This window comes from Moschus berezovskii, chromosome X, assembly GCF_049115385.1.
Source record: "Moschus berezovskii isolate FMDL1 chromosome X, NW_MosBer_1.0, whole genome shotgun sequence".
Classification (NCBI taxonomy): domain Eukaryota; kingdom Metazoa; phylum Chordata; class Mammalia; order Artiodactyla; family Moschidae; genus Moschus; species Moschus berezovskii.
This window is the reverse complement of record NC_142488.1, coordinates 59,211,626-59,230,806: the sequence shown is the minus strand read 5'-3', so window position 1 is coordinate 59,230,806 and position 19,181 is coordinate 59,211,626. Positions and strand designations below refer to the sequence as shown.

Sequence of the window (19,181 nt, the reverse complement as noted above, 5' to 3'; positions counted from 1 at the left end):
TCCAAGAATCTCTTTGGGAGGGGTCCAGGAGCTTGAACCTTGAACCTCTGGGGTGGGTGGCAGTGGGAATCAAAGAAAACCTTGGATGGTGATGGTGTGAATATGAGGGTTCATGGAGGTATGAGGATTAAATTGTACTAGTACCAAGGAAATGGCAAGCCACTCCAGTGTTCTTGCCTGGAGAATCCCAAGGATGGCGGAGCCTGGTGGGCTGCAGTCTATGGGGTTGCATAGAGTCGGACACGACTGAAGAGACTTAGCAGCAGCAGCAGCAGTACCAAGGAAGTCATCAATACTAATGAGATATCAGAGAACTAACATAGGATAAAAAGGGGGTAGCTTAGTTTGGTTTAATACTAGTTAATGATCCTTAGTGGGAGCTGCTTAGGACTCAAACCTAATTACTATGTACACATCAGCAACATAGCAGGCTAAGTTTCCTATAGGTCTAATCTCATTATAATACCTAACTCTGTTCTCCAATGTCCAGCCTTTGAAAAGGCCTACTCAGATAGTATGGCCATCAAGGCATGAGTTGAGGAAACACTAGCTTCAGCCTACAGGTTTCCTTCAACATACATTCACTCAACTCCTATTTGGCACTGCATTAGGCTGTTTTGGAAAAACAGAGAGAAGTCATTTTCAAGTTTTGAAACACACCAAACAGGTTAGGGAGCAGAGGCAGTTTCTTGGAGACTCTGTTTTTTCAGAAGAATCCAATCAACATCACTTCTCATCTGTTTTAAGCAGAAACCTCTGGAAGAACATGCCTATAGAAAGGTCAGTTAGGAAATCTTTGCTGCTTTAGTGCACCTGACAGCCAAGGTCTTCAAAGAAGACAATTCATCTTTGGGACCTATGAATGAACTTGTAGGCAAGGTTAGTGGCAGTTTAAAATTATTTTACTGGTTTAGTTCTCAAGATTTATAATAATGACCCACTATTTACAGAGAATCTTCTATGTTCCAGCTATTATACTCTTTATACATAATTTCTATGTTGATAAAAATCTGCAAGGTAGCAACTGCTCTACCATCTCTACAAACAAGGAAATGGAAGTATGTGCAGACATGTGATTTGCTCAAAGTCATGCTAGTGTATAGCTAAGATGCCAAGCCAGATACATCTGATTATAAATATACTGTGTACATACAATCTATTCAATAGTTATCATTTATTAATGTGCTGGTGCCATACAAGGCAATTTACATTTACTATCACTATCAAAGAAAACTTCACAACAAAATTTATATGAGTAGGTACCAGCACAGTGCCTCTCAAAGGACAAGAGCTCAGTCTGTTCAATGAGCAAATAACTTGAATTAGTAGGTGATTATTGATAACATGAATAACAGTTCTAATGAATGTGGTACTTGGCTTTCTTTTGAAGCTATTCTTTTAAATGACTCAGGATCAGAGCTCATTTCCTTGGACAAGTTGGATGCTAAACTGATATTAACTTGCAGACTTGTTAATGTAAGGAAACAGCTTCTCATCCTGGAGGTTGGGCTGAGGAAATCCAGTGACTACAAGTTACACAAATTCTGTCATAACGCTTTGCACTAGGTTATTGCTAAGACTGGAAATCAGAGGGTGTGAGCTCAAGCTATGGCAGTATTTGTTAAGTCACCAAATTGAACAAGTTAATTTACCACTTTGAATCTTATCATATGAGATGGGAGTAAAAGCCCCTATGGTTCACAGAACTGCTATAAGGATTAAGTGGAATCATATGTAAGAAAAAGTTCTGTAGTCTATAAAATGGGACAATTAGGTGTCTGGCAACTGCTTGGAAAGATTAAACTGAACCTCTCTTCAGTTCAGCACAGTTCAGTCGCTCAGTCATGTCTGACTCTTTGCAACCCCATGGACTGCAGCATGCCAGGCTTCCCTGTCCATCACCAACTCCCGGAGTTCACTCAAACTCATGTCCATCGAGTCAGTGATGCCATCCAGCCATCTCATTCTCTGTTGTCCCCTTCTCTTCCCACCTTCAATCTTTCCCAGCATAAGGGTCTTTTCAAATAAGTCAGGTCTTCACAAAAGGTGGTCTAAGTATTAACAGAATCTCTGTTAGACATATAACATCAAGACACTCAGCTGAATAACAGATAAGAATTAAAGCAACTTTTAATTTTATTATTATTACTATTATATTTTTCTTCTTATGTCAGCTCTGTTTTTGGCACAGTGCATACACAGACAGTATCCTTGGGCCTTCTTCCCAGGGATTTTATTGGCTAATCAACCTCAGATTTCCAAGCTAAGAAGGTGTTAGGGCCAATCTGGTGGTTGTATCTGGGCCTCGTTAATTGAAAAGACAAAAAGGGAGCTTGACAGTCAACATGCAATGTCTTCCACCTTATGACCCAACTGGCTTTGGATAACTTGGTCCCTCATTGTAAAACCCAAAGCTAGAGATCTACAAGGGTGCTACACAGACTATGGGGTAGAATTTGATGAGGAGGGAATTTGGAGTTAGGAGGGGACCTGGGCTCAAGTTCTGATCCTGCTATCTGTTGAATGTGCAACTGCAGGGCAAACATCAACTCTCAGAGCTTCATTCTTTATAAAATAAGGAAAAGAATCCCTATTTTAAAGAATTCTTATGAGGATCAAATCAGGTAATACATATGAAACAGCTCTGTTCAATATAAAATCCCAACTGATTGGCAGTTATTATTAAAAGGCAGGTTAATCTTTGATTCTACAAGAGTTTGGTTGTTGATGATTCAGAAGAATCTTTCAATCATGGAAGTTTAGGATTAAGAAAATCCTTAAAGAGTTTATGCTTCACTTGTTTCCACATTGTGTTCCCTAGAGCCCTAAGATTCTTCAAGAGTGATCTGAGGCTTCTCTAGGCGTAGTGAGGGAGAGGCACTGGCTCTCTATCAACCAGCTCCACTTGGATGTGTACTATGATTTTGAGAAATAAAGAGTTTGGCTGCTAAAGGAACATTTGTGAATCATTGGATGTGATGAGGCATATGGGATAGAGGATCTCTGAGGCTTCTTTAAACTCTAATATTTGAATAATTATTTCTTTTCAAACAACAGATGGCCAAGGGAGGAAGTGAGTTCCTCATCACTGGAGGTAAACTTGCAGAAGTTTGACAAACACTTCATATTTCTTTCACTATCACTTAATATACACTTCCACCATGATGATCCTATTTTATCAAGGATTAATAAAATCCTTATTTTTTTTTCTTTTTTGGTCACACCGTGAAGCCTGTGGGATCTTAGTTCCTCAACCAGGGATTGAACCCATGCCCTCAGTGAAAGCACAGAGTCTTAACCACTGGACTTCCAGGGAATTCCCTAAAATAGTTTTAAGAGCGCTTATCAGGGAATTCCCTTGAAGTAAAACTGGAAAACTATTAATGGAGTCCAAACCACTTTTCACACATTATACATATGGAAAAACAGACCAGGAAAGGGAAGGAGTCACATAATGAGTTACCAGCAGACTAAGGCTAGAACCCAAGTGTTCTGACTTCCAACCCCGTGTTCCTTCTACCATACCATATTATAAGAGTTCCCATGGCATGGGTTCTAACTAGTAGTGAAAACAGATTATCAGTTAGGTTCAAGATTATCTTTGGAGTGAACTTGTGTATGCACATGTAGAAGAGCATCTTAAGTCATATAAGGATATGTCTGTGTGATCCATGATTATGAGGAAATTTGCTGATTAAATCTGTGGGTTGAACATGATTGTTGTGTGCTGATATGAGGCATATGGGATACTCAGTAATGCTGTTCTTGACTTTTGAGTTTCCTTATTTTTAACATGGGGATTTTTACCATTCCCTCCCCTCACAAGGTTATGATGAGGATTGCATAAGTTAACAGATGGGAAAGGAACAGATGTGGTTCCTGGCCCAAAGGAACATTCACTAAATATGATAGCCCATATCCCATGCCCCCACTTACCAGGCAAGGCCTTGGCCCACTTGACCACATGTACAAGCTGTCTTTCGCCCAGTTCATTGAGGCTAGAGAGTAAGGCTGCGAAGGAGTCAGGCTGGTTGTTGTCATGTCCAGCACACACCACCCCTGGCTCAATGGCTTCCAGGACATTCAGAAAGATGGGCTGACACTCATAGCCTTCAATATGTGACACTGTCAGCTTCTGGGCTGGCTCCTCAGTGGGGCTGGTGGCACTGGAAGCCTCCCCTTCCTCCTGTAGCTTCAGATTACCAAGTTTCTTCAGTTTCCGGGCTATTGGGAAAGAAGGGAAAGTTGGATTTATCTTCAGTGGCAAAAAACACACAGCACAGCTACCCTGTTAGAAAACCTGCTTGAGCTAAGAAAACAAATATGATCTTTTTTCCTGATCACAGACTCTAAACTCCTTAAGGACAAGTGTACATTTTAACCACTGGTTGAATGAATGGTTCATCATTCTAAATTCCTACTAAACTCAAACCTTCATATCTTGCTTTCTCCTTTATCCTCTTGCCAATCATGCCTAGTATACCTTTGGATTGGGCTCTGCCTAAATATGGTCTCAAATATTCATACTTTGAATCTTTAATTAAATCATTACTAATATATTCATGGTTCACTCATTCATTCAACAGATATCCATTGTTAAGACTTACTTCTGAGTGACAAAAAGAACACAAGCCCTAACCAGTTTGGGAGAGGAAAAATAAATGCCCACTAAAAAATTTAGCAGTTAGAAAATGTCAAACTGGTGAATGTTATAACAGGGTTATTAACAAAAGAGGAAGGCAACAATCTTTCTGCATAGGTAGGGTCATGAAGTGATTATGGCGACATTTGACCTGGACCTTGAAGAATAGCAAAGACTTCACCAGGCAGAGAGGGATGGAAAGGGCATAAGCAAAAGCACTGAGGGTTTAAGGGAAAAAGAGACCAGTGTGGCTGGAGTGTACATTTTATGTGTGGGAAGAATAGCTATTTATGAGATTGAAAATAATGATGGCATCTGACTTTGAAGGAACATGTAAAACATATTAAGAAATTTGGGCCTTATCACACACGTGAAAGGCAAATATGGAACATTTTAAATCAAGAGAATGATGTACTTGTGTCTATGTCCAGCATGTCTAGCAGATTGCTAGGAAAGGAGACCAGAAAGGCAGATCTATTGAAGAACTAGACTTGTTCTATCATCCCACTCTAGGGTATATAAATGGGAATTTTCTGGTGTTGCAGCATTTCTCACTTCAACTGTAACAGCCCAAGTTATTGTTAGATATTTACTCTCATAGTTGAACATACATTGCAACACATATATTGATTTTCTTCTTTGGTAAAGGAGAGAGGGGGAAGCCAAAGTCTGATATCCCCAGCTGTATCAAAGAAATAACAGAATGTCCCTGCCTTTATCATCTGCCTGTAAAATGGGAACCGTGCTAGGAAGCATCCATTAAAAAGGATGATATCAATAGAAATAACATTATTTTAAAAAGCAACAATAATCTAAAATTCAAATCTTAAGAACCTTCCCCCTCCATGCTCTCATACACATAATTTAGAGGTCCTTGAGCATCCTGATGTTTACTTTGTGCTATTTTCCTTAGCATTTGTATTGGCAGAAATATAAATAATTGAAGGGGTCATAACTCTGATGTCTAGCATAGACAGTTTCACTGGGGCAGACCATAAACCACTTTATCTCTAATCCCTTTAAATAATAATAATAAATTTTAAAAGGTATACAACAAAGAGAGAGCTGATTGCTCAATTTTAATGGAGGAATACAACAAAACCTGTTGCTGATCTGTTTCTGGCTCCTGCAAAAAAAAAAAAAAGATACTTAGCTGGAACTGGCTTTCAGCTTTAATTAGAAAAATAAGTCTTGCAATGCAAACTTCAATCGTAGTGCAACTCAGTAAATCAATGAAAGAATGAATCACATGTTTGGATTAACAACCAGGATAGAGGAGGAGAAAATAGAGGGGTTGGTGCTACAAGAGGAGCACAGTGAAGAACTCAGGGTAAAATAACAAGGGAGCCTGGAAAATCAACACAGAGTTCAAGATGACCTTGTCCAACTATCATTTCTGCAAGGCTTGGGCACAGTCAGTAATAAGGAGATATGCACACCCACTGTCAACTCCCACCTCCCATCAAGGGCACAAGCTGGAAGGTATGGGCAGGACTAAGCTCATCAGAGCCCCACAATATCTTGTCATTTGGTGAAACCATTGTTGACACAGGTTAATGTAAGCAACTCTACAGACTGGCAGTGCTTATTGGATCTGCTCCTCTAGTACAGTTTCTAGAGGTAGACACTCTCTTCCCCATCACTGGCACTTTCTGACTGTGGGCTTAGAAGTTGCCAAGCCATGTAGTTCCCCTTTCAGCCTGGGAGAGAGGACAGAGATATAATTAGCCCTATGCCTGAGCAAACTAAGAGATATAAGGGTAAGTACTGCAAGGAGATCCAACCAGTCCATTCTAAGGGAGATCGATCCTGGGTGTTCATTGGAAGGACTGATGCTAAAGCTGAAACTGCAATACTTTGGCCACCTCATGCGACGAGGTGACTCACTGGAAAAGACTCTGATGCTGGGAAAGGTTGGGGGCAGGAGGAGAAGGGGACGACGGAGAATGAGATGGCTGGATGGCATCACCGACTCTGTGGACATGAGTTTGAGTGTACTCCGGGAGTTGGTGATGGACAGGGAGGCCTGGCGTGCTGTGATTCATGGGGTCGCGGAGAGTCGGACACGACTGAGAGACTGAACTGAACTGAACTTTTTCTCAGCCTTCTATATACCTTACTTTATGAACATATTATATCATTTAACTCCACAATGATCTTAGGAGGTGAGGAATATTTTCTATCTCTGTTTTGCAAGTGAGTAAACTGAGGTAACACAACTATCAAGAAACAGAATCTAAATATCTTAATGTAGTTTGACTGTAAAGCCAATGTTTTCTCTACTATATAATACTGCCTACGCCTAGGAGACTTAAACTCTACTTCGGGCCTAATAGAGTTGAAGAGTGGGACTAGGGTTATATCCTCCGTGCCTTCCTCCTTCACCCTTGACCCTAAACTTTAGTAACTGTAATAGCATCAAATCCAGAAAGGAAAAGGTAAAAAGCTATGAGATTCCTCTGGCCGGGTGCCTAAAGCGGAAATAGGTTTGGGGAACTATAGTGACTGGAATTATAGTTGCTTAGTGATTCATAAAATAACAAAATAGGAAAGGTCCTTAGAACTCATCAGATGCTGGGGGTTCACAGAATGTGAACCTTCAGTGTCTACACATATAATACAGTGTGTATATGTGTTTCTCTCTCTCTCTGGGTATGTGTTTATAGGAGAATGGTGGGAATTCTGGTGAACTGAAGTGAATGCTTGACCACCTTCTGGCCCCTACAATACATGTAAACATACACATACATATACACATACAGTTAGAAGGCATTCATACAATATTTACAAATTTTCCTAAAACTCATTTGTATCCCAAAGTTAAATTCAAGCAATAGCCTTTATTGTGGGACTTCTGTTGCTAATCCAACATTTCACGTCAAGGATGGGGAGACTGAGGCCAGAGTGAGTGAGGTCACCAAGTGGCAGGGCGGAGGCTCTTATTCCTAATCCAGAGTTCCCTGTGCCATACTAGCTCTTTTTCTGACTAAGTCATTTCTATTATATCTCAGTACCTGACTCTCTGAGCTCCCTTAAGATTGCAATGTCCAACACCGCAGGCACTAGACACATGTGGCTACTTAAATGAATTAAAATAAAATAAAATTTAAACAGTAATTCCTTAGTCTCACTTAGTCAGTTCAGTGACTCAGTCAGTTCAGTCACTCAGTCCTGTCCGACTTTTGGAACCCCATGAACTGCAGCACACCAGGCTTCCCTGTCCATCACCAACTTCCAGAATTTGCTCAAACTCATGTCCATTGAGTCAGTGAGGCCATCCAACCATCTCATCCTCTGTCGTCCCCTTCTCCTCCCGCCTACAATATTTCCCAGCATCAGGGTCTTTTCAAATGAGTCAGTTCTTCCCATCAGGTGGCCAAACTATTTTAGCTTCAGCTTCAGCATCAGTCCTTCCAATGAATATTCAGGACTGATTTCCTTTAGAATGGACTGGTTGGATCTCCTTGCAATCCAAGGGACTCTCAAGAGTCTTCTCAAACACCACAATTCAAAAGCATCAATACTTCAGTGCTCAGCTTTCTTTATGGTCCAACTCTTACATCCATACATGACTACTGGAAAAACCATAGCATTGACTAGGTGGACCTTTGTTGGCAAAGTAATGTCTCTGCTTTTTAATATGCTGTCTAGGTTGGTCATGACTTTTCTTCCAAGGAGTAGCGTCTTTTAATTTCATGGCTGCAGTCACCATCTGCAGTGATTTTGAAGCCACCCCAAAATAGTCTCTCACTGTTTCCAGTGTTTCCCCATCTATTTGCCATGAAATGATGGCACCAGATGCCATGATCTTAGTTTCTGAATGTTGAATTTTAAGCCAACTTTTTCACTCTCTTCCTTCACTTTCATCAACAGTCTCTTTAGTTCTTCTTTGCTTTCTGTCACAAGGGTGGTGTCATCTGCATATCTATGGTTATTGATATTTCTCCTGGCAATCTTGATTCCAGTTTGTGCTTCATCCAGCGCAGTGTTTCCCATGTTGTACTCTGCGTATACGTTAAATAAGCAGGGTGACATTATACAGCCTTGACATACGCCTTTCCCTATTTGGAACCAGTCTGTTGTTCCATGTCCAGTTCTAACTGCTGTTTCTTGACCTGCATACAGATTTCTCAAGAGGTAGTTAAGGTGGTCTGGTATTCCCATCTTTTTCAGATTTTCCACAGTTTATTGTGATCCACACAGTCAAAGGCTTTGGCATAGTCAAAAGCAGAAGCAGACGTTTTTTTTTGGAACTTTCTTGCATTTTTGATGATTCAACAGATGTTGGCAATTTGATCTCTGGTTCCTCTTCCTTTTCTCAATCCAGTTTGAACATCTGGAAGTTCATGGTTCACATGCTGTTGAAGACTGGCTTAGAGAATTTTGAGCATTACTTTGTTAGTGTGTGAGACGAGTGCAATTGTGCAGTAGTTTCAGTATTCTTTGGCATTGCTTTTTTTGGGACTAGAATGAAAACTGATCTTTCCCAGTCCTGTGGCCACTGCTGAGTTTTCCAAATTTCTTGGCCTATTGAGTGCAGCACTTTCACAGCATCTTCTTTTAGGATTTCAAATAGCTCAACTGGAATTCCATCACCTCCAGTAGCTTTGTGATGCTTCCTAAGGCCCACTTGACCTCACATTCCAGGATGTCTGGCTCTAGGTGAGTGATCATAGCATCGTAATTATCTGGGTCTTGAAGATTTTGTTGTAGAGTTCTTCCGTGTATTCTTGCCACCTCTTCTTAATATCTTCTGCTTCTGTTAGGTCCATACCATTTCTGTCCTTTATCGAGCCCATCTTTGCATGAAATGTTCCCTTGGTATCTCTAATTTTCTTGAAGAGATCACTGATCTTTTCCATTCTATTGCTTTCCTCTATTTCTTTGGGTTGATAACTGAGGAAGGCTTTCTTATCTCTCCTTGCTATTCTTTGGAACTCTGCATTCAAATGGGTATGTCTTTCTTTTTCTCCTTTTGTCTTTTGCTTCTCTTCTTTTCACAGCTACTTGTAAGGTCTCTTCAGAAAACCATTTTGCCTTTTTGCATTTCTTTTTCTTGGGGATGGTCTTGTTCCCTGCCTCCTGTACAATGTCATGAACCTCCATCCGTCATTTTTCAGGCACTCTATCAGATCTAATCCCTTAAATCTATTTGTCATTTCCACCGTATAAGTGTAAGCGATTTTATTTAGGTCATACCTGAATGGTCTATTGGTTTTCCCTACTTTCTTCAATTTAAGTCTGAATTTGGCAATAAGGAGTTCACGATCTGAGTTACAGTCAGCTCCTGGTCTTGTTTTTGCTGACTGTGTAGAGCTTTTCCATCTTTGGTTGCAAAGAAGATAATCAATCTGATTTCGGTATTGACCATCTAGTGATGTCCATATGTAGAGTCTTCTCTTGTGTTGTTGGAAGAGGGTGTTTGCTATGACCAATGTGTTTTCTTGGCAAAACTCTACTAGCCTTTGATCTGCTTCATTCTGGTTCCAAGGTCAAATTTGCCTGTTACTCCAGGTGTTTCTTGACTTCCTACTTTTGCATTCCAGTTCCCTATGATGAAATGCACATATTTTTTGGGGTATTAGTTCTAGAAGGTCTTGTAGGTCTTCATAGAACCGTTCAACTTCAGCTTCTTCAGCATTACTCGTCGGATCATAGACTTGGATTACTGTGATAGTGAATGGTTTGTCTTGGAAATGAACAGAGATCACTCTGTCGTTTTTGAGATTGCATTCAAGTACTGCATTTCAGACTCTTTTGTTGACTATAAGGGCCACTCCATTTCTTCTAAGGGATTCTTGCACACAGTAGTAGATATAATGGTCATCTGAGTTAAATTCACCCTTTAAAGTCCATTTTAGTTCGCTGATTCCTAAAATGTCAATGTTCAGTCTTGCCATCTCCTGTTTGACCACTTTAAATTTACCTTGATTCATGGACCTAACTTTCCAGGTTCCTATGCAATATTGCTCTTTACTGCATCAGACTTTACTTCTATTACCAGTCCTATCCACAACTGGGTGTTGTTTTTGCTTTGGCTCATCTCATCATTCTTTCTGGAGTTATTTCTCCAGTGATCTCCAATAGCGTATTGGGCACCTATCAACCTGGAGAGATCCTCTTTCAGTGTCCTATCTTTTTGTCTTTTCATACTGTTCATGGAGTTCTCAAGGCAGGAATACTGAAGTGGTTTGCCATTCCCTTCTCCAGTGGACCACATTTTGTCAGAACTTTCCATCATGACCCACCTTCTTGGGTGGCCCTATACATCATGGTTCATAGTTTCATTGAGTTAGACAAGGCTGTGGTTCATGTGATCAGATTGGTTAGTTTTCTGTGATTGTGGTTTTCATATTGTCTGTCCTCTGATGGAGAAGGATCAGAGGCTTATGGAAGCTTCCTGATGGGAGACTAGCCACTGGGTAATTTACACTGGTAAATGCTCAAAAGTCACATGTTGCTTGCGGCCTGCTACACAGGACAGCACAGATTCAGAACATAGCCTTCATCTTACAAAGTTCTATGGAATAGTGCTGTGAATCTAGACTGTACTGTGGTGCAGCTGTCTCATTTGTCATGCCCGAGTTGGTGATGGACAGGGAGGCCTGGCATGCTGTGATTCATGGGGTCGCGGAGAGTCGGACATGACTGAGCGAGTGAACTGAACTGAACTGAACTCATGTTATTAATAAAAAAAAAAATCAGGTGAACAGTGTATAGATGAATCCATGGGTTTTTCTAAAAGGTGGAAGGACACATGGAACAGTTGGTGCTGATGCAATTAGCAAAGTACACTCTGTCACCTTGACTCTCCCACTAATGATTCAGTTCACAATGGGGTGATGACTCGTGGACCTAAGCAAACTCGTTACAACCAAGTTCAATATGTGTAGAGACTCTGGGGGAGACTCCATCAACATAAAATAATTCCCCTTCTCTGCATAGTGCTAATGAAAACTTGGCTGGTATTCTCATACCTTCCTCCTTTAGACCTATAGGGCATCTGCTTGAGGAAGAGAAGCTGCATTCCCACTTGCCTCCAGGACCTGTATAATGTGCTGTCCCTGCAGCCACAGTGGCCCAAGCTGCACCAGGTGTTCTGGCCTCTCTGCCTAAAGAGAGTGACTGTACTGAACATAATTGAAATCAGATTCCATTCATTCTGCCTGGGGATCCTCTGTTCTGTCTGCAGCAGAGGCCAGCATGTTGCTAGACGACTTGGAATGCTGGACAATGAGGATTGCTAGTCTCAGCTGTTACTCAATGCCCAAGGCCTTGTTTTCATCCATGAAGGCCGCCCCCACACCCCTTGTGTCTCCTGCACCTGAGCCCCAGAGCCAGATCTAACTCTCGCATGCCAGGAACAGGCTCCACAGGCCCCTGTGTTATGGCAGAGACCCATTGGTTTGCTCAGATTGAGTAGTGAAGCCCGGATAAATGGGAAAGTAAAGGTGGGTAGTTCTAATAGCATGTGAGCTGCTTTTCATCTCTTCCCTGACTTTCAATCATAGGTCAAAACAGTGACAAGAAAGTGACATTGGCAAGGCATGTCCTTGTCTGTACCTGATATTTAGGGGACTGGAGTCCTTTAAATCATGCCTGGATCCTGCTGCCTGGACCCTATTGGGAGTTCACTTTTCAGCCTAGTGGCATTAGACCCCTATGAGGGCTGTCTCTACAACAACAGAGAATGATGTTTCCAACCAGGTACATTCCCTAGGAGAAGTAGATGTGATTAATCTGTAGCTTCTACAGCCACTGTGACCATTAGGCACTATTACAGCCTCATTCCTTGGTACCTCAAGATAGAGGTTTTCTCATCTATGGACAGAAAACAGGCAAGGTGAGGTGAAGTTTCCAAAGTCTTAAAAGTCAAAGTTCCTCTCCCTAAGGTCAAGGATGTTTCTCTTCCTATGATCTCACCATGGAATTTGAAGCATAAAATAATGACTTCCTGTGATATGTAGACTTTTAAGATGGCCACCAAGATTCCGCATGCCTGGTGTGCACATGCCTTCTTCCAGTTATTTAGTAAAACACTAATATAGGTGCTGTTGTGAAAGAAATAGACAGATGTAGTTAAGGTCACAAATCAGTTCAATTTTGAAGGTGATTATTCTTGATGGGCTTGACCTAATCATATAAGCCTTAAAAGGTACTGGGCTCTTTTTGGAAAGATATTCATGGACTCAGGGTGACTCAACATATAGAAGATTGCAGGCTTTGAAACTGGAGAGGTTCACAGGGAAAGAAATGAGGGCAGCCTCTGGAAGATAAGAACAGCCTCTGATGGACAGCCAGAAAGCAAACAGAAACCTTTATCATACAACTGCAAGGCACTGAATCCTGACATAATCACATGAGCTTCAAAGAGGACTGTGAACTCCAGATTAGAATGAAGCCTGGCCAATAGTTTTATTTCATCCTTGTGAGACAATGAACTGAGAATCCAGTCATGCTGTGTCAGACTTCTGACTTACAAAACTGTGAGCTGATAGGTATTAAATTTGAGGTAACTTGTTATGCAGAAGCAGAAAACTAATACACTTTCTTTACAAAAAGTGTGGTATTGGCAAGGTAATAGGCTTTGGAATCAGACAATCTTAGATTCAAACCACAGCTCCATCAATTACTAGCTTAATAACTTTGAGCCCATTGCTTAGTCTCTCGGAGATTCTGTTTCCTCATTTGTAAAATGGGGGTACCACCACCTACTTCTTAGGACACTTATGAGGACTAAATGAGAAATGATGCCTGGCACATTTTAGTGAGCCCTCCAAAAGGATTTCCTTAATTCTCCATCCATTCCTGAAGAGTAGAGAATGACTAGACTACAGGAAACAAAACCTGGATATGGGGAAGGAGGGAAAGCAGGATTAACAGAGAACCAGAAATCGGAGAAGGCATTGGCAAGCCACTCCAGTACTCTTGCCTAGAAAATCCCATGGACGGCGGAGCCTGGTAGGCTGCAGTCCATGGGGTCGCTACGAGTAAGACATGACTGAGCGACTTCACTTTCCCTTTTCACTTTCACACATTGGAGAAGGAAATGGCAACCCACTCCAATGTTCTTGCCTGGAGAATCCCAAGGATGGGGGAGCCTGATGGGCTGCCGTCTATGGGGTCACACAGAGTCGGACACGACTGAAGTGACTTAGCAGTAGCAGCAGAAATAGCAGAGAAGGGAAGAGTGACACGTTATGAAATGAAAAAAAAGTAGCTGAGTTTATTCAGCACATAATTGCCTATAAAACTGAATTCAGGTCTTAAGTGTAATTCTAAATGCTGACTAAACACAAAGGTACATTTGGTGCAGAGCTTCAAATTCTTTGTGAAACCAGACTAGGCTATACTTATGTGAATGTTTGCAATTATGTGTGTGTGTGTGTGCGTGCACAGGTATATATTATAATACTTATATATACTTAATACTTATAATACATATATATATAAATTTATAATTTATAAAATTATAAATACTTATAATACTTAAATCTATGGGTCATGAGCTTGATTATCTTCACTAATCAAACAGATACATAAATGAGTTAAAACAGCCTGCTGCTGCTGCTAAGTCACTTCAGTCGTGTCCGACTCGGTGCGACCCCATAGACGGAAGCCCACCAGGCTCCCCCGTCCCTGGGATTCTCCAGGCAAGAACACTGGAGTGGGTTGCCATTTCCTTCTCCAATGTGTGAAAGTGAAAAGTGAATGTGAAGTCGCTCAGTCGTGTCCGACCCTTAGCGACCCCACGGACTACAGCCAACCAGGCTCCTCCATCCATGGGATTTTCTAGGCAATAGTACTGGAGTGGCTTGAAATAGGGTGGGTTGGGGACAGTGAAAAGTGATTGATGCCCTGCCTAGGGGCAGTCTAAGTCTGTTTATGCTAGACAAACAAAATTCTGCAAGTCAGTTTTGGCCTGTGGAAAACCAATTTGTGGCCTCTGGCTTAAATCATGCCAACCATCTTTCTATCCACTAGGATTAGAGTCAGGGGAACTCATTGTACAACTTTAGGCTTAGATATTCAGAGAAACACTGGATTAAGAACCAGGGGAGCCCGCTGTATGATCTCTAGAACATCCTTTTCCTTCTTTTGCTTTTAGTTTCTTGATATGTGTATAAAGTATAGTAGTTAACAGTAAATAACCTAGAGTCAGACTGCCTCAGGGTTAAGCCTGGCTCAACTGTTTACTTAGCTATGTGACTTTGGGCAAGACTTAGCCTCTCTGTACATTAATTTCCACATCTATAAATTGGGAAGTCTATTAGCATCTAATTAATAAGGCTGCTAATGAGGAATATAGACACTGTGGTGGTGTCTGAGAGTAAAGGGAAGATTCAGCACCACCAGAAGAACCCTTCAAGACCGCAGCATGGTGAAAAATTTCACTGAACTTAAGGAGGCAGAATGCAATGATGACATCAGAATTCTAAAACGGTACTCACAATAAAGGGATTTTTATTACTGGTAGCGGTAGTCACAGTCTTATGGGGTATCTGAGCTTGAACATATACCTTGATTCCTTCTACACCTCACATTTCTCATCGGATCAAACTACTGCATAAGACTATTATTAGGAGAAAGTGAGATGATCTCAATGAAAGTGCTCTGAATTTTATGAAAGTGTATCCCAATGGGCAGGTGATGACATTTTCCAAGAATGAATCTCTAGCTAGACAACATTCTGAAAATCTGTTTAGGGTAGCAACCTATAAAAATATTGCCTTCCATTTTGGGCAACTGGTCTCAAGCCAAAGATTGAGGGCCATACTGACAGGTTTAAGAATCCTAAGATAATTATAAGATCTACCTCACAGAGTTGTTATAACTTTACCTAAGAGAATACATGTAAGGTGCTTAGCACAGAATAAATTCTGTAAGACAATACATGATGCCTCTTATTCTCTTGCTAGTTGCTAAGCCCTACATTACTACATATCATTTCCTTTATCTCAGGTAGATGAATTTCTCTCTGAAAAAGCTAACTTATGAAACATACAGAGTTTTGACAGGGATTTAAACCAATTAGGAGACAGAAACAAATTGGAAGTTCCCCCAGACATCAATCTACTGCAGTAATGGAGCCCCAAAGATTTTTAAAGGGCCCTGAGAGGAAGCAAAGTGGGGTGAGCATATGACTCCAATAACCCTGCCTTCCTTCAAAGCAGTGCTTTATTCTGTATCTTCTTTTGGGGCTCTGCATCAGATTTTGTTTGAAGAAAAGATTCCATTGCCAACAAGATGCTTGAAGGGCCCAAGTGCTGTCTATTTCTTCTTTTCCTATTGAAACTAATCCCCATTTTAAAGATGAGCAGACTGAAGGCCAAAACCAAGTCTTACCCAAGGTCACACAGCTAGATAGTAGCAGAGCAGGAACTAGAATCAGGTATCCTGACTTTTCGGGTAGTACTCTTTCAATTTTATCAGGTAGGGTAGCATGTTAGTGGGGAGAAGGGTCAGCTGGAGATGAGTGGGGAATAACTAGGACAGGGATAAGAGACAGGGAACAGAGCCAGTTCTTGGCAGGCATGGAGTGAGAGATTAGTAGGGGGTGCATCCAAGTGTAAGTGTACACAAACAAGTGTAGGCCAAATTCTCCCAGGCAAGAAGGCTTCTTGGTCCTTCCGCTCATGCCCCCATTCTCCCAGTTCCAATCCTGAGTCAGAGGGATAGCCAGGAAAAAGAATATCAAATTTTATCTTTCAAGGTTTATGTTGGACTATTTAGTCCAATGTTTTTTAGTTCATGAAGGAGTAAACGTAATTAATAATAGAATGATATGCAATGCTGCACATGCTTGCCAAAGCACAGGATCTGGCAGAAAATATTTCCAAGTCTTCTCTCTCTGACTACAGAGCCAGAAGAAAGAGGTTCACTGTCCAGATACCATTCTGGGTGAGGGGCATAAGGTCATTACCAAAAACCTGCTCATGTGAAATTACAGAGCCTGGAAATGGTTTCACATATCAAGCTTTTCCACTGGAAAAAGTAACTACATGAATTTAGAGCATACATGCTTTTACAATTACATTTAAACTGACATTAAAAACAAATGTGAAACAGTCCAAGCCGAACAGGTCAGCATGACCTGGAAAGCAAATGAGAGAAAAAAAAAAAAAGAAAGAAAGAAAAAAGAAAAAGAAAAAAAGGCCTAATGTTAACAGCATTAATTCTGTCAGTCTGTTGTAAATAAGAAAATGCCATTGGTGCATTAATGGCTTTATTAAAGGAATATTCACTGGCAGAAATATGCAACATTCAAACAAACAGAAAGCAGTTAAAAAATAAACCACATTAGCCTTTCAATTCACATTAGGGAAACTCTTGTTGGCCTGGAGATTAAAATTCTGCCCCAAAGAGGGGGAAATTAATTCCCTTCCCTCCTTGAAGTCCTTCCTTGGTTTTTCTCCAGAATGTTGTAGAGTCAGGGGAAGGAGAGAGATGTGTGTGTGTGTGTGTGTAGGAGGAGAAAGGAGAAGGAAGAGGGTGGAAAATGCAGGCTCCAGGTAAGGCTGGAAGGGTGCTTCTCACCCTCACATTTGTCAGCCCCTGGCCTCAAAGATTCCACATCCACCAAGGAAGCTAGCTTCAATATGAAGTCTCTGAGGCAGAGACAGAGCATAGCAAAACATTGTAAATTTTAAGGCTCTCTCCTCTTACATCAATGCAAAGTTTGAGGCTGGCTTGGGAGAAGAACAAAGTATCACACTTGATGGAGAAGCAAGTATATGGTATAAGTGAATAGTGTGGGGCACTAAAGCTAGAAGTTAAGACGTAAAGTCTTATCAACTTTCTTCCATCATCTTAATTTAAATAGAAAACAAGAAACTAGGCACTGGTTCTTAGATTTTGCCTTCTTTCACTTTATGAAAAGTTCAAGTGTGTGTACACTGCTAAAAGGGAAGTCACATTAACTTTGAGAATAGGGAGAAAAAGAATGTCTGACTGTACTCTCCTGGTCTGTTTGAAGAGATGGCTGACTGGCTTCTTGGAGGTGTTCCTCCAGGGTAATCAGAAATCTGGTCTTTGTTTACTGAACTTGTATGGATCAGCTATTACCTTCAGCTCAATGATGGAGCCTAAGGTTACGATCTAGCTCCATGGCAGAGGTCCAGCAAAATAGAGGTAAGAGGAAACTTGTGAATTGTAAAATAACCAAGTGAAAATGACCACAGGAGCCTCAGATAGGGACAGTGGCTTCTTGTTCAAAGCAGCACTTTGAGTCCCGTTAGCTAAGCTTCTCTGCAACAGTAGCACACTAGAAAGCAAGGAACTACACCAGAGCTTCACTGCATCCACTTGAGTCAGTGCCTGATGCCATCATATATGATCAAAAACAATCAAAAGGCCCTCTGCTAATACCAAGTCATATTATAGAAAACAACGATCATGATAGTCGTGGCTACATGAATTGGTAACTCTAATACTTAGTCCTCACATAGCTATGAGGTAGGGAAATACCATCAGCCTCACTGGGAGGAGTAATCAACTAAGAGAGTAGTCCCCAGAACCAACAGCAGAGTTTCTGTTGAGGAGCAGGGGCTTAAGTCCCCAAGTTTCGCATTCCAGGTGATGTAGGAGGCAGCAATGCAAAGTTGGGGAGAAGGGGTGTCTGCTATTTTGGACTAGAGGTTTTCTTCTCATTTCCTATCTACCTGTAAGACAGAAGTGAGACTGGGAAATGGAAAATTCTTTATTTGGAGTTTTGGGGGCTTTTCCTCTTTCTCTTTCTTTTCTGCTTTATTGATCAATATACTAAAGGACATATATGTGCTTGTATGTGCCTCTTGGGCAAGAATTAAGTGGTGGTTGTGGTTGAGAGGAAAGGATATGGAGGGACAGAAGGGAGGTGAAATTTAACAGCTTCCTTATAGCCACTCAGAGGCCAACAAAAACTCCCTATTTGGTCTTCTGAATTTCTTGTAGCAGCAAACAATCCCATAATATTACAAGCATTATTACTCAGCCTAGAGATGGTAATGCTTCAAAATTAATGTCTCTGCACCTAACAGCTCACTAATCAAAGCTTCTATGCCTCATTTTCCACCCTGGTGAGAGTCCTCAGTCTCTTCCAGTTTCATTGTGGTCAGCATGATACACCACACTGTGCAGGCCCAGGCTGGTGACCTTTTGTCTTGGTCAAGATCCAGATTTTCTTTTTAGTTCCAAATGCCAGTCCAAGTTTTTCACAGGTGATTTCTTCAGGATTGGTGCTTACATTTTTTTTTTTAATTGTTGACTGTTAAAAGTCTGAAATGTCCCTCAACAATCAATTTTCCCTTCAGCCACAGAACCACTGGTCAAATAGGGTATTAAACAGTGGAAAAAATACATTCTATGCTAGGCTTAAGAGATCTAAAAACTGTAGCAAGGATGAAATGGACTGAAGGGAATGGAACTTGGTTCTAAAAGAGGTGGTCCAGGGTAGCCATGCCATTTGCAGTTTACTTTCTATATATCTGTTGTCATGAAAATATTTTCGGTAATAGACAATTTGAAGGTTCTACTGGTTTCTGGATGGTTGTATGTTTTC

General features: G+C 41.1%; 1 protein-coding gene across 1 annotated transcript in view; it reads right to left on the bottom strand.

Annotated features, from left to right (window-relative positions):
* The window catches only part of AR (androgen receptor), a 227,816-nt gene that overhangs the window by 15,921 nt on the left and 192,714 nt on the right, over positions 1 to 19,181 (bottom strand). The window contains exon 4 of the mRNA XM_055393621.2: positions 3,937 to 4,224. Within this exon, the coding sequence (XP_055249596.1) occupies positions 3,937 to 4,224 (288 nt within the window). The remainder of the gene's footprint in view (positions 1 to 3,936; positions 4,225 to 19,181) is intronic.